We start from the raw sequence: 15,314 nt of genomic DNA, 5'->3' as shown, positions 1-15,314 counted from the left end.
CTGAGTCTCCCATCCCCAAGAGGAGGAGTGTATGGTACTGACTGAGTCTCACAGGCCCAAGGGGAGGAGTGTGTAGTACTGACTGAGCCTCCCATCCCCAAGAGGAGGAGTGTGTAGTACTGACTGAGCCTCCCATGCCCAAGAGGAGGAGTGTGTAGTACTGACTGAGTCTCCCATGCCCAAGAGGAGGAGTGTATGGTACTGACTAAGTCTCCCACGCCCAAGGGGAGGAGTGTGTAGTACTGACTGAGCCTCCCATCCCCAAGAGGAGGAGTGTATGGTACTGACTGAGTCTCACAGGCCCAAAGATTGTAGAAAGAACAAAGTGTATTTCCGTGCTCACTGGAGGCATCCCAGGAAGTCCCAGTGCCCATCTTTTAAAATGTTTGTTGGAGACAGAATGTCCTGGAGCTCGCTGTGTAGACCAGGCTGTCCTCAGAATTCAGAGATCACCTGCTTCTGCCTCCTCAGCACTGGGATTAAAGGCATGGGTTGTCACATGTGGCCCAGATTTTATTATTATTCCTATTGTTAGGAAGTTATCATGCCTAACTTGCATGTCTTGGCTTCCAAAAACAGTTCACAGAGCCATCCCAGAGTGAGTTGTGTCGTCGTATTTCCCTCCCGTGGAGATGAAACTGGCCATTGTCTGTGGCATTCATCTCCCCACACCTTTCACTGCCAAAGGGGCTTCAGGGTTTTGGGACTTTTGCCAGAAAATCAGTTGTTTTTTTGTTTTTTTTTTTTTTTTTTCTCTCTCTTTTCCTTTAGAGATATGAATCAAATTCTGGATGCCTATGAAAATAAGAAGCCATTTTACCTGTACACGGGCAGGGGCCCCTCCTCCGAAGCAATGCATCTGGGTCATCTCGTCCCATTTATTTTCACAAAGTAAGGATTGCTCATGTGACTTGGCCTAGTGAAGCAGCAGTGACAACATCTTAGAAGCTAGGGCTGCAGCTGTTGGCTGAGCTGCCAGGACTAGGACTGTGCTATCTGTGGTCTCTGTTCACTGGGTTTGTACCTGGGCTCACTCTGGAAGAGCCAGGTATGTTGGGGGATCACACCACCACAGAATCAACTAAACCTACTCCACTCCTCTTCCTGCTCCTTGTCCTTGCCACAGTAGGCCCACTGTAGTCCAAACCTGATGTTTTGGCATTCACATACAAAGTGGCATTCTTCCTGGGGTCTCCGCCCTCAGTGTCCCCGGATTGGCTGCAGGGCATTTCCAGCAGGCAGTCACTCGTGTGTTTTGCAGGTGGCTACAGGATGTGTTCAATGTGCCTTTGGTCATCCAGATGTCTGATGACGAGAAGTACCTGTGGAAGGACTTGACTCTGGAGCAGGCATACAGCTACACAGTGGAAAATGCAAAGGACATCATTGCCTGTGGCTTCGACATCAACAAAACTTTCATCTTCTCTGACCTTGAGTATATGGGGTAAGGTGAACGTTTGGCTGCCTTCTGAGCAAGTGGGTGCAGACCTCATGACCAACCTGAGTGCTCGACGTGGGTATGGCCTGGTTTTTCTTCTGTTATGATCTGGAGTCTTGGTTTTATTTAGCAGTAATTTGGGAAGTAGAGAGCTGTGTGTGTGTGCATAGAAAGAAGTAAGTAATGTTAGAGAGTACTGTTACCTCCTTAACCTGTCTACCAAAATCACAAACATGAAGCCCAATTGTCATGGCTTCACCTCAGCTGTCATAGGGAAGGATTTTGCACTGTAGTGTCCAAGGACAGCGAGTCTAAGAATTTGATAGCCTTATTGCTTTCAGTGTGACTTTTTCCTCAGAGAGGTAGTGGCACCTATCCTCTGCACAGTTGCATTTCTTGCACTGACCATGTTTAAATCCCCACACTTCATTCCTGCGCTTCATCCCCAGTGATTACAAAGTGTGGGAAAATAATCAGAATTGGAAGCAGGTGTGTTGGTGTGCACCTACAGTCAGTCCCATTCCTCCAGGGCCTGAGAAAACAGGGTCGGGAGGTCAAGACTATCCAAGGGCTACATAGCAAGACACTGTGAGAAGAAACAAAGTGGGGAGGGGAGGGGGCTAGTAACCATCCTAAAAATGAGATTAAACCCTTGTGGTACATACCTCTAATCCCATACACAGGCTACTGATAGAGTTGGCCCCATAGTCAGACCCTGTCTCAAAAATAACGTATTATAGTGAATAATCTTTAGTTCCATAAACATTTCTTGAGTGCTGAGTGTGAGTCAGTGGTAGATCATTTATCTCTTATGTGTGAGGCCCTGGGTGTGTTCTCCCACCATGGTGGGACTTGGGAGGCATCAAGTCCTGAGCACTAGAGGATGTGGGTCTTCACTCGAGGGAGTTGGCTCAGCAGGTTGGATGGGCTTTGAGCTTGTGCCCTCCTGTATAATGAGTGTTACAGCCAATGATTAGGCCAAGGCAGGATTGAGAAAGCACAGAGGGGTCCTAGGGGCCCAGAGGAGTTGGGATGTTACTGTTTGCCCAGGCTGCCTTTATAAATACCTAAAGCCAAGTAGCAACTCTGTCTCCTGGAGGCAGAGCAAACTGATCTTTATTCCAGCTAGGAAAATCCTTAAAAAATGTGTAAACATTTTTGTTATTTTATTATTCTGATAGCACATGTTAAGTTAATGGTAGCACTAGGAAGGGAAAGACAGAAGGATCTCTCTCGGTTTGAGGCTAGCCTAGTCTGAATAATGAGACACTGTCTCAAAAAATACATATATTTGAATTATATTTTAACTTATTTATTGAGAAGAATGTGTTTAAGTAGGCAGGTCAGAGGACATCTTATAGGACGGTTCTCTCCTCCTACAGTGTAGGTCCTAGGACTCGAATTCAGACCAGGCTCAGTAGCAGCACTGTACCAGCTGAACCCTTTCATTTGCCTGCCCCAACACACAGAGGTGAATTTTTCAGGTTTTCCTGTCAGACTGGTTTTTGTGGGGTTATTTTTGTTTGTTTTTTCTAATTATTCCATGTGAACATGGAGACTCTGCAGTCCTGGGAGGAATTTAAGTGGACCTAAGATGAAGATCTGACCGTGGGTCTTCAGTGGTCTGTGGTAACACAGTCACCAGACTTGTCCCACATGTGCCAGCCTCTCTCCTTCCTCAGAATAGCTGAGGAAGTGCTCCACCCTCAGCACGGACACACCTCCCTCACAGGCTCCGCTCTCCCTCATGGGCAGGCTGCTGGCAGGACATAGTAACCATACCTTTCATTTGTGAGGCTCTCCATGTGTTGCTTAGGCTGGCCTTAAACTCGTGCACAAGTGATGCTGCTGCTGCTGCTGCTGCTGCTGCTGCTCCTCCTCCTCCTCCCCCTCTTCCTCCTCCTCTGACCGGCCTCCCAGGGGGCCGAGGCAGTGCGAATGCTGTCTCACATGCAGCTTCTGCTCTGTGCAGCAGACTTAACCACTGGAGCCCTCCTGCCCTTGTTCTCTGCACGCCTGCCTTACCTGGTACCCCAGCATGGGACAAGAGCTCACTTTGCTTTTAGCACACAAGCTTGTGGTTTTGACCCCGTGTTCCCTTCAGCAGCACTGCCATCTCCAATTTGATGGACAGTTTACAAGTCTGCCCTCTCTGGACTTAAATGTCTGTGGCGGTCTTAGTCAGGGTTTCTGTTGCTGTTATGAAACACCAGGACCAAAAGCAAGCTGGGGAGGGAAGGGTTATCTGGCTTATATTTCTATGTTGTAGACGGTCATTGAAGGAAGTCACAATAGACGCAAACAGGGCAGGAACCTGCAGCAGGAGCTTTTGCAGAGACCATGAAGGCGTGCTACTTTAATTACTGGCTTGTTCCTCATGGCTTGCTCAGCCTGCTATCTTATCCCAGGACCACCAGCCCAGGGATGCACCACCACCTCAATGGACTGGACCCCTTCAGTCACCAATTAAGAAAATGCCTTACAGCTGGATCTTACGGATGCATTTTCTGACTAGAAGTTCCCTCCTTTCAGACAACTCTAGTTTATGTGAGGTTGGCACAAAACTAGCCAGCACAGTGGCCAAATGAGAACAAAAGTCTGTAGCAAATCTATGAATAAGATTATGCAGGTAATGAGTAAAGAGGAGGGAACAGACCACAGGCTCTTCCCGGCACATTCCAAGCATGACATTGTATGTCTGGTGATCTCAGCTCCTAACTGCTGCTCACCTGCGCCCAGTCAGAACTCTGTCTCGCTTTAAGAGTATGGGGTAAAGTTGAATATTAGAAAACACATCCTTCCTGTTAAGAATTTCTTCTCTTTGTGTTCATCTCTAGAGGAGGTCTCACTATGCTGCCCTGGCCTTGGATCCCAAGAACTAGTTATGGGGACTGCAGTTATGATCGTGTGCCACTACACCCAGCAAGAATTTCCTTAAACACTTGAGCGTTTACTCCTGGGTTACATTTAATCTAGAATCTTATCTGTGATCTAACAAGCCTCTTGGTCCTTTGGGGCTTCAAATACAAGGAAGCCAGGCTCTGCTCTTCTCAGAAGGGAAGGACATAGTCTGAATTTCCTCTCCCTGCCTCCTGCTCACACTTCAGAGAGGACCTTCCTTCCAGTGCTCCAGCCCCAGCTCTGCTCCAGCTTGGTCTCATTCTCCCAACCTCTGTGTTGTGGAGGGTGTAGCCCTGGTGAGATGGGGTATACAAGAGAGCTCGCTGAGGGGCTGGCCTCACCCTGACTGCATCCACAGGCCACCTGAGCACACGAAGCCCTTCCTTCTTACTCCACCTGCTCCTCTATCCCACAGATAATTTATTTATCATCTATTAGAGGACAGGTTAGTGCTGATGACAGCAAGCAATGAAGTAGTCACCCAACCACTAGGCACAAGTACCTAAAGGTTTACCTTTTGTTTGCTGGAAATGGAACTGTGAGCCTTATGAGTGTTAGGCAAGTGTCCGACTAGAACCTACATTTGTAGCCTCTGCAGTTTTTCTTCTAAAGGGAAGGCCAGTTAACAGATAATTAGTTGACAGTGAGGTCACAGTGTTGGAGATGGGTTAGAGATGATGGCCCATGCTGCCAGGCCTGTGGGGACTTTTCTGAGTCGATGCTCTTCAAGCCATGCTGGGCACCTACTATACTGTCTTCCACGTCTGCAGCCCATGTGTGGAAGGAAGGTCTCCCTGGGGCTGTTGTTCACTTGGGCGACACAGTCAGGTATCCCTCTTGTTAATGTGTAGTCTCAGGCAGTGTAACAATCATGTGGAGGCTGTCCCCACTGGGAAACTGGGCTCCATTCTGCTCTGACAAGGGAACGTCTTGTGCCGCAGGATCTAGCTAGAAGGCCAATGTGCAGGTGATCTATTTGCAGGCATCTTGATCCCCAGCATGCTTGACACCTCTGCAGGTCTCCTCGGTGGCTCATAGTTGCTGCTTCCCAGAAGACCTGCTGCACACACTGGCTCTTGTCTTAGCAGCAGACAGACTGTATCTTCCCAAAGGTTATGCCCTGCACTGTTCTGTCGCTTGCATAACGAGATGGAGGGCTGTTCCTACACTGCCCTCACCCTGCTCTCCCAGTGCATGAGCCTCTGCCGGCTACTAAGTAGAAGCTCCAGAGAATACCCACTGCTGACCTGCACCCTGTGGACTGCCGTGCCCTGTTCTGCTAGTCCCGGGCCCCATTGCCCAGAGCCACCCAGGAGCTCTCCATCACACTCCATCTGAGCTGCCCAGAGCTCAGGCATGATGAAAGAAAGGGGAAAAAAGAAGGCGGCCCAGGCTTTGAGGCTGGGTGAACCTGGTTGGATTTCAGCTTCTGTATGCTCAGGGCCTGTGACCATGACCTGGAGCCTCAGGCTTCAGCCTTCATTTGAGAAGCCAGGACCATACTTGTCAAAGGGGGTTGTGCCTGTCCCTGTGCCACGTCATATGCGCCTTAGGCGCTTTTCTGCCACTCTAACAGAGTACCACACATGTGATGGGTGAGAATTTCATTTCATGTGTATTGAGTGTTTTACCTGTGTCTTAGGGTTTCTGTTGCGGTACAGAGACACCATGATCAGGACAGTTCTTTCAGAGGCTTACACCATCATCATCATGGCGGGAAGGTGGCAGCACACAGAAGTTGAAGCAGTGGCTGGGAGCTTTCCATGCTTGTCCATGGGGCCTTTTGAAACCTCAAAGCCCACCCACAGTGACTAACTTCCTAGTGGCCACACCTTCTCATCCTCACTCAGTTCATCAACTAGGGACTGAGCATATAAATGCATGAGCCTCTGGGAGCCAGTCTCATTCACAATCCACAGGCTGCATGTGTGTCCGTATACCACATGCGTGCAGTGCCCACAGACACCAGAAGGTGGCTTCAGATATCCTGGCACTAGAACTACTTATGGCTGTGAGCCACCACGTGGATGCTGGGGACAAACCCAGGTCCTCTGGAAAAGCAGCCAGTGCTCTTAACCACGGATCCATCTCTCTAATTCCGATACCGACATTTATTGTGCCCAATGCTCAGTCCAGAAGCATGGTACTAGCATCTCACAAGGGCCATTGTCCTGTGTCACCCCCTAGCTGGAGACAGGCAAGCCAATCCTTGAAGAAAAGAGGAAAAGGAGAAGGTGCAACCCATTCCTTAATCTGTTCACAAATCAGTGTCCTTAACCTGCCCCTACTGCCGTTACAGTGTTACTTAAATTCCACATTGAGTTCAGCCTGTAACTTTAATTTTTTTTCAAATCCTATTTTTTTTTTATTAAAGATTTATTTATTTATTATATGTAAGTACACTGTAGCTGTCTTCAGACACTCCAGAAGAGGGCGCCAGATCTCCTTACGGATGGTTGTGAGCCACCATGTGGTTGCTGGGATTTGAACTCTGGACCTTCGGAAGAGCAGTCGGGTGCTCTTACCCACTGAGCCATCTCACCAGCCCCTCAAATCCTATTTTTAATGATGGTACTTAAAGCCTTTAACCTCCCTTGTTACCCACCACCCACCAGAAGTACTGGGGAAGAAAGGATACAGGGGGAGTGGACCTGTTTAGAAAGGTTCTTTGGAGCAACTCCCATCTGTGTTGTCTGGAAACCAGCAGTTCAGTTCACAGGTCAGCAGCAGCAGCTCCATCCACTGGCAAACACTTCAGATACACCAGCAGTGCAGTTTGGTAGAGTCGGGATAGAAACAGCAGTGAGTCGACCTAGCAGAGACAGTCAGGCCTCAGTCCGCAGGAACACCAGAAGATGTTCTCAGGAAAGCAAAGATCAGTGAAGACTTGAAACCTACAAGCGTTGCCCAGCTGTACCACCAAGGCAAGCTCTGTTTCTTTCACTCCGTTCAGTTTTATTTATACCCTCCAAACATCACATGTCCGCCAGTGCATCACCTCAGCATGTACATCTAATCACCCGAGTCCTCAGAAGTGTCAAGAAACTGCAGCACACCACCAGAAGTTTTTGTTCTGTTTCTCTGTATGGAATCTGACAAATGCAGCTCAACTGTGAGATTATAAGACAAACCAATACATGCGTGGTGTTAGCAAAGAATTCATCGCATGTCCTTTCACGTGCTTGCTTTAGCAGAAAATCCTTTCTCCTGTGTCTGCTTCAGTGAAACCTTCCTTCGCCAGTCGGCCTTAGCCTCTCACCTCTGTCCACTTTAACAAACGTTCCTTCATGCGTTTGCCCCAGCAGAACACCATCTGACCAACTTTACAAAGAACCGTAAGTTTCCACTTCATCAGCCTCTAGCATAGCTCCTGCCAGACCCTGCGTTCAGTCCACACTTCCCCCCTTTCTGTGTTTCCAGTGCCTAGCAAAGGACTAGGCTGAAGAAAGCAGTGCTGTCAACAAGTCCAGTCTAAGGTGCCACCAGAGGTGGGGGCTAGGGACATGTCTCAGAGGCTTCTGGACTCTGTAGTCACTCAGCATGTACATGGTACACATACATACATGAAGGCAGTGCACTCATAACTAAAACTGAAAAAGAAGGTGGCACTCTGGATTCTGCTCATTTCCGTGCTCTGTTGTGTCAGAACAGCTGTCACGGATCTAAGCATCATATCCATGACCCTCACACCAAACAGTATGGTCCATCCTGTGGCTGTGGCTGGGCATGGTTCCAGCCCTGACCAAAGAACAGAGCACCACTCCAGGAGTGGGGAGTGGTGCTGCCAGATGCTGGAGGAGCACCTGCACAGGGCACACCCTCTGCCACACCCATCGGTTCCAGAGCATTCCAGCTGGGCACATGTGTCTTCCCACACACTGTCATGTCAGCAGACAGTTGTGGGGCTTCTTCTGTGAGATGCACACAGCATGCTGAGATGTGGACATTCTGTCAGCTCTGCCCTCTGTGCCTACCTCTGTTCTGACCCTTCCACAGCTCTTCCCAGCACTGGCTAGAGGTGGGGCTGCTGTAGTTGTAGGCCGACAGATGACCTCTCCGTATGTTCCTGTTATCCAGGGCCTGGACACGTGTGGTACCCAGTGTGTTTCTGGCACCGTGCCTCTCTGCTGCCCAGTTTTAGCCCTGCTGCCTTTCATCTCGGGTGTGTCTCTGCTTGTCTCTGCAGGCAGAGCCCGGGCTTCTACAGGAACGTGGTGAAGATTCAAAAGCACGTCACCTTCAACCAAGTGAAAGGCATTTTTGGCTTTACGGACAGTGACTGCATCGGTAAGAGGACCCCTCCGAGGGCAGCAGGCAGAGCTCAGAGGAAGCTAGCCAGCACAGTGCAGCACCACCAAAGCCTGAGCTAGTGGGCTAACATACCTGGTGTGTGCAGATAGGTGTGCATTCCAAGGATAGGTTCATGGATGTAGCAAATGCTACCACTGAGCCTCATGCCCAGCCCAAGTGTCTGGTAACGTGCCTGCTCAGAGACCTGAGATGCTAGCACTTCATATAAAACATCCAGAGATGGGTGTTCCACCAGACTCAGACAGACAGACATAAGACTGACTGGGATTCTCCAACGTGCTGGTGTGACCCCAATCACTACAGAGCTTGGTAGGGCCCAGGAGAGTTACAGGAGGACAGGTGGATCAGCTGCTCTCTTGTGGGAGTGTTCGCTGGGCCCCAGTTTCTCCAGTTGTAAGAATTTTTAGCTGGGTATGGTGATGTACTCCTTTAATCCTAGCACTCAAAGCCAAGTGGGCAGAGCTCTGATTTTGAGGCCAGCCTGATCTATATAATGAGTTCTGAGATAGATAGATAGATAGATAGATAGATAGATAGATAGATAGATAGATAGATAGATAGATAGATAGATAGATAGATAAGATACATACATACATACATACACACACGGGGGGGGGGGGATTTTGACTAACTGCAGGCCCCTCCTACCCCTCTGTACCCTCCTCCCACGGTCTCACACACACACTGATACAGTATTTGCCAACTGTAAACCATGATTATGTCCTCTACGTGTCTCTGTCATTCCAATGTGTTGGCCTTTGTAGGCCATCATCTCTTTGAGACTTGTGAGAGGCCTCTGTTGTCTGTGCTTGCCTGCTCCTGTCCCCTCCCCTCCTCTTGGATGGTTCAGTCAAATTCATTGCCAGCAAGTGAAGCGTGATCTTCATGTTCTTGAGACATACGTGACACTGGGGTCCTGCCATCAGGGTGATCCACAGTTGAGGTGAGCAGTCCAGGAGCGGTGTCTTGTGAAGAGTCACTGCCCTGCCTGCCTGGCACCGACTTCAGTCCTCACTCAGGCACCGCATGCTGTGCACTGTAGCAGGCCACAGAAACACCCTGAGCCTGAATTCACATTTGTAAGAAGGAAGGAGATGCCTTGCTATGGAGTTGTAAAGAGTAGCGAGCTCCTGGGAATGACCACTGTGGTGGCACTGGTGGCCATGACAGCCTGATACATTGAAGGAGAATATGTTCCACAGCCATGCATGGTGTAGACACAGCTGAGCACACCGACCGTCTCCATGAAGAAATTGATGGGACTTGGGGAGGGCTAGGCTTTATCTCCCTTTCTGTGTTTTGTGGCCTTCTTTAGTTTTTCCAGGGGGGTAGGAAAACCATTGCGGACTGCCTTAACTGGATTCATTCCCCAGAGCAGTAGGTTGGCCCAGCACACACGACTGTCTCCCCTCTTTAGAGCAGTAGGTTGGCCCAGCACACACGACTGTCTCCCCTCTTTAGAGCAGTAGGTCGGCCCAGCACACACCACTGTCTCCCCTCTTCCAGGGAAGATCAGTTTTCCTGCTGTCCAGGCCGCGCCGTCGTTCAGCAACTCTTTCCCGAAGATCTTCCGAGACAGGACAGATATCCAGTGCCTCATCCCGTGTGCCATTGACCAGGATCCGTACTTCAGAATGACGAGGGACGTGGCTCCCAGGATCGGCCATCCTAAACCTGCCCTGCTGCACTCGACCTTCTTCCCTGCCCTGCAGGGCGCTCAGACCAAGATGAGTGCCAGTGACCCCAACTCCTCCATCTTCCTCACTGACACAGCCAAGCAGATCAAGAGCAAGGTGAGCTTGGGAGAAGCAGGACGCATGAAGGCTCGCTTACCATATGGTCCCAGACAGCTCCCCTCACAGCTGTGCTGCGTCTCAGCCCCACCCACCCCTACCTCACCCACTTGCACACTGCAGGGAGCTCAGGTTGGGCAGATCGAAGTTTGGGCTTTTGGTTTTTGGTGTTTGGGAGTTTGTTAGTCTTTGATCCCCTACATTAGGTGAAAGCTTGCAGGCTTTCCTATTTCATTTTTTCTGTGTTTCTCACCAGCATGTTGCTGCAGAAGCAGAGACCTGCGGTATTTCTGTAGAAGATGCTCCTCTGAGCATCAGGCTGAGCAGGCAGTTACCGTGCTTGAGTTTCCTTCTCCCCCAGCTTCGGGGACTGCCGGTTTGTTTATTGAGGCAGAGTCTGAGAACAGACTGTGGCAGAGATCTACCTTCTTCTGCCCTGTGAGTGCTGGGACTGATGGTATGTGCCACTATGCCTGGCCGGCCACACTGTTTGAAGCAGAGAGTCAGGAGACAGTCTGGCCACTGAGTGCAGAGCTCTTGCCCTGGCACACTGCTCCAGGATAAGGCCTGTTATCCTCCTGAGTGCTCTCCTGGACAGAACTGGGAAGTTCCCTCCAACAGGACTGCCATGTCTACTTGGGCCCCATCTGACAGGGTGGGTACTTGGTAAATATTTACAAGTCATTTGGAAACTAGAACTAGAAAGGAGTTTATACTCCCACATGGTGCAGAGCCCAGTGCTGTTGCTCAGTGCCGAGCTGCCAGTGAGTGAGCCCTCACGACTACAGGAAGTCACTGACATTTCCTTTGGACAAGTCTAAGTGGAGTAAGAGGAACATATTTGGGGAATGTTGTTATACAATAGTCAGAGTTCCTGCCAGGCCCCCAAGCTTTCTGGAAAGTCCCACAAGTTCTGGTTGACAATGGGGACTTTTCATATCTAGCTCTTCCTTCGGAAATGTCTTCCAGCCCTGCCTAGCATGAGAGCTGGTAGGATTGGGGACTTAGGGAATCTTTCTTTCTCTTTTGCTTTTGTCTGAAACTTGAAGAATGCAGAGCAGGTTTGGGAAGCCGGGTGTGCAGAGAGAGTTCTGCTTGGTTTAGGAGTTGGGTGTAGAGGCAGTCTGTGACTCTGGGACGCAAGGGCGAGGTGAGCAGCATGCACAAGAGCAGAGCCAGATGGGTCACAGGCAGGCCCACCTCAGCTCCAGTCACCACAGCAGACGATCTTCAGACAGAATCCCCAGAGCCCAGAGCTGCTCACGCCTCCAGCAGCAGGCTCAGTCTTATAGTGAAGAAGTATAGCCATTGGTTAATGCAGCTGCTGACAGTCGGTGGCCCTGATTATATTGCCCTGTAATCAACAAGACAAGGGGACTTTGCCACCCCCTCAACACAAATCATTTCTATGCCTGCCAGGTGGATCTCCAACTGGTTGTCACTCGCAAGTCAAGGCCTAAGCCTGCTCTTGCGCCAGCCACAAGGCTGCGGCACCTGTGTTTCTGACAGACCAGCTTGGCACCAGGGGCCACACAGTCCCACTCAGCTTTCATTAACTTTCTAGACAGCACACCGACTCAGGGAGATGTCACGTGTGTATCCTAGAGCAGGAAGTCGGTGGGTGAAGGCCTGGAGAACACAGAATCTGCCCATCTCTGGGCACGTTTGCTCTCGAGTCAGCAGCCTGGAAACCAAGCCGTTCTCCAAGAGAACTTAGCTGCTAGGAACTGTGTACACGGACAGAATATTCAGGCAAAACATGACTATGGGAACCACCTTAGCAATCCAGGCATCATTTGTAAGGTACAAAGACTGGTAACCTTTACCCCTAATATTCATACCTATTTAGCCAGCCAGCCACTTACTTACTTACTTTTCTGAGACAGAATCTCACCTTATAGCCCAGGCTGGCCTCAGGCTACCAGGGATTCACCTGCAGAGGCCTCCTGAGTGCTAGGGTTAAAGGCTCACGCCACATCCAGCTCTTCTCATTAGTTCTTCTGTTTGCTTGGAGATGGTGTTTCTCTGTGTTGCCAGGCTGGCCTGGAACTCCTGAACTCAAGCAATCCTCCTGCCTCATCCTCCTGTGTGTTAAAGTAAGTGCCTATCACTGAGCTCAGCTCCGTGTTATTAGTTTCTGGGTTTGTTTGTTTTTCTGTGTATCCGTGTTTCATTTACATGTATATCTGTGCATCACATGAGTGCCTGGTAGGGGCCAGACAAGGGCACCAGATCCTCTGGGACTGGAGTTACAGACAGTAGTGGGTTCTGGTGATTAAACTCAGGTCCCCTAGAAGAGCATCCAGTGCTCTTTTTTTTTTTTTTTAAGATTTATTTATTTATTATATGTAAGTATGCTATAGCTGTCTTCAGACACTCCTGAAGAGGGAGTCAGATCTCGTTATGGATGGTTGTGAGCCACCATGTGGTTGCTGGGATTTGAACTCCGGACCTTCGGAAGAGCAGTCGGGTGCTCTTACCCACTGAGCCATCTCACCAGCCCGCATCCAGTGCTCTTAACGACTGAGCCATCTCTCCAGGTCCATCTAGGGCTTTATTGTTTGTTTATATTTTGTGTGCATGGGTATTTTGACTACATGTATGTCTATATGAGGGTGTTAGATCCCCCTGGAACAGGAGTTAGAGACAGTTGTGAGCCACCATGTGGGTGCTGGGAACTGAACCCAGGTCCTCTGGAATTGCAGCCAGTGCTCTTAACCACTGAGCCATCTCTCCAGCCCCATCTGGGGCTTTCTTAACCATCAGACACATCGAGTATTTCAGGGTGCAGGCCTCCCTAACAGGCTTTTCCTGCCACCCCATGTTAAGAGTGGAGCTTCCCTCAGCTGTGTTCTGACCACGTGGCTCATGTGCACATGGGGTTAGGTATACTCTTCTGCCACCAGTAGATACAGCCCCATCTGCTATCCTCTCTGTTGGCCTCCAGCTCTGAAGAACCTTTTGGCTTTTCCCTAGATCTTAGCCCCTTCTGCTTTGGTTTCCATACTGTTCTGTGACTCTGGGCAGTGGGGGATGGAGACGGGGGTCAAACACCTGCTCTCCTGCTCCTCACCATGAGTCACTAGTGTAACCCACCCTGTGGGCCCTGACCGATGTCCAGGGACAGTATGGGACTCTGACTGGTCTCTGTGCTGGCACAGGTCAACAAGCATGCATTTTCTGGAGGAAGAGACACTGTGGAGGAGCACAGGCAGTTTGGGGGCAACTGTGAAGTGGATGTGTCCTTCATGTATCTGACCTTCTTCCTTGAAGATGACGACAGGCTGGAGCAGATCAGAAAGGTGAGTTGACCCCAGCCCTGCCACCCACCCACATGAGCCCAGCAGCCCAGATAGGCCTTGTTCTTTGCTAGAACAGCCTTCGTGGCCTGGGCTGAGCCAGGCACAGTGGTTCATACTTATTTAGACCTAGCTGCTCAGGAGGCTGAAGCAGGAAGATTGTAAATTCCCAGATAGCCTGGGCTACATAGCAGGATGTTATATTTAAAAAAAAAAAAAAAAAAAAAAAAAAAAACAGGCCAGGCTATGCTGGTGCACGCCTTTAATCCCAGCATTTTGGAGGCAGAGGCAGGCGGATTTGTGAGTTCCAGGACAGCCTGGTCTACAGAGTGAGTTCCAGGACAGCCAGGGCTATACAGAGAAACCCTGTCTCAGAAAAAAAAAAAAAAAAAACAACAGAACAGGTGCTGTCTTCAACAGCATATATACCAGGACTAGAACAATGCAGAGAAGATGAACATGGGCCCTGCACAGAGATGACCACAAATTCATAAAGTGTCCCATATATAAAACAAAACAAGATCACTCAGATTTTTAACCACATAGGAAGAATCCTTATCCTTGGATAGTTCACAAAAGAGCAAGCATGAAGAGGGTCGTCTTCCTTGTCAGTAGAGAAGTGTAGGTAAAACTGCACACTGGCACATGACTTAGGTGTCCATGGTCCCAGGACAGCCTCTCGGGGAGCAGGTTGGGACAAGCAGAGCCCTGGCCTTGGAATGTTTTCCAAGGAAATCCTATGAAATAGAAAACAGCTTTTCATCACACAGAAACAGCAGCAGAGAAATGTGCAAACATGCACTGTTGTGGGGGTGGAGGAGAGAGAGCCGGCTCAGGGCACTCCACTGTGAGAGCCAGCTCAGGGCACTGACTGACCACTGTGAGAGCCGTCTTTGGTTGTTAATATTTAAGACAGAATCTCACTGTGTAGCCTTGGAACTCCCTGTATAGACCAGGCTTACATTAAACTCATGACAATCCTCCTGCCTCAGCTACCTGAGTGCTTGGATTATGGGAGTAAGTATTTAAAGGGTTTTAGTGACACGGGAGCCAACGCCAAGGGTGGTGAAGGGAGGTGGCAGTGAGAAGGCAGCAAGAGAGGAAATGCCCGTTCACCAGCAGGCCAGCGCCTGTGGGGTGGGGCTGCAGGCAGCTGTCCACAGCCTGCCGCTGCCCATGCTTTAGGCTTTGTCTTGTCCACTTGAAGAGTGGCACAGGCAGGCAGAGGAGCAGGGCACATGGATAGGCTGGAAACTGCATGCAGTTCTCCCTGTCTCTTTGGCGACAGTGTGTTCTGATGATGGCCTCCACTCCTCCCAGCTCTGGCTCACTTTCCTCAATCCACGTGCACTCCTTTTATGGCCCCCATTAGCAAACAGGTTTCTAGGACTTCTAGGTTATTTAATAATAAACGAAGAGGGCTGGTGAGATGGCTCAGTGGGTAAGAGCACCCGACTGCTTTTCCGAAGGTCTGAAGTTCAAATCCCAGCAACCACATGGTGGCTCACAACCACCTGTAATGAGATCTGACTCCCTCTTCTGGAGAGTCTGAAGACAGCTACAGTGTACTTA

At 49.8% G+C, this 15,314-nt stretch overlaps 1 protein-coding gene and 1 non-coding gene across 4 annotated transcripts in view; both read left to right on the top strand.

The window, feature by feature from the left end:
* Wars (tryptophanyl-tRNA synthetase) overlaps nt 1-15,314 on the top strand; it is a 35,971-nt gene that overhangs the window by 18,863 nt on the left and 1,794 nt on the right. For all 3 annotated transcript variants that reach the window (XM_021178740.2, XM_029484725.1, XM_021178741.2), the window contains 5 exons: nt 772-891; nt 1,262-1,444; nt 8,526-8,626; nt 10,157-10,443; nt 13,605-13,745. In XM_021178740.2, the coding sequence (XP_021034399.1) occupies nt 772-891; nt 1,262-1,444; nt 8,526-8,626; nt 10,157-10,443; nt 13,605-13,745 (832 nt within the window). The remainder of the gene's footprint in view (nt 1-771; nt 892-1,261; nt 1,445-8,525; nt 8,627-10,156; nt 10,444-13,604; nt 13,746-15,314) is intronic.
* On the top strand, nt 14,149-14,252 carry LOC115032925. The gene has a single exon (XR_003838567.1). It is a non-coding gene; the product is annotated as a U6 spliceosomal RNA (small nuclear RNA).

Source organism: Mus caroli, chromosome 12 (assembly GCF_900094665.2).
Source record: "Mus caroli chromosome 12, CAROLI_EIJ_v1.1, whole genome shotgun sequence".
Taxonomy (NCBI): domain Eukaryota; kingdom Metazoa; phylum Chordata; class Mammalia; order Rodentia; family Muridae; genus Mus; species Mus caroli.
The sequence above is the reverse complement of the archived record's forward strand: the minus strand, read 5'-3'. Positions and strand labels throughout refer to the sequence as shown.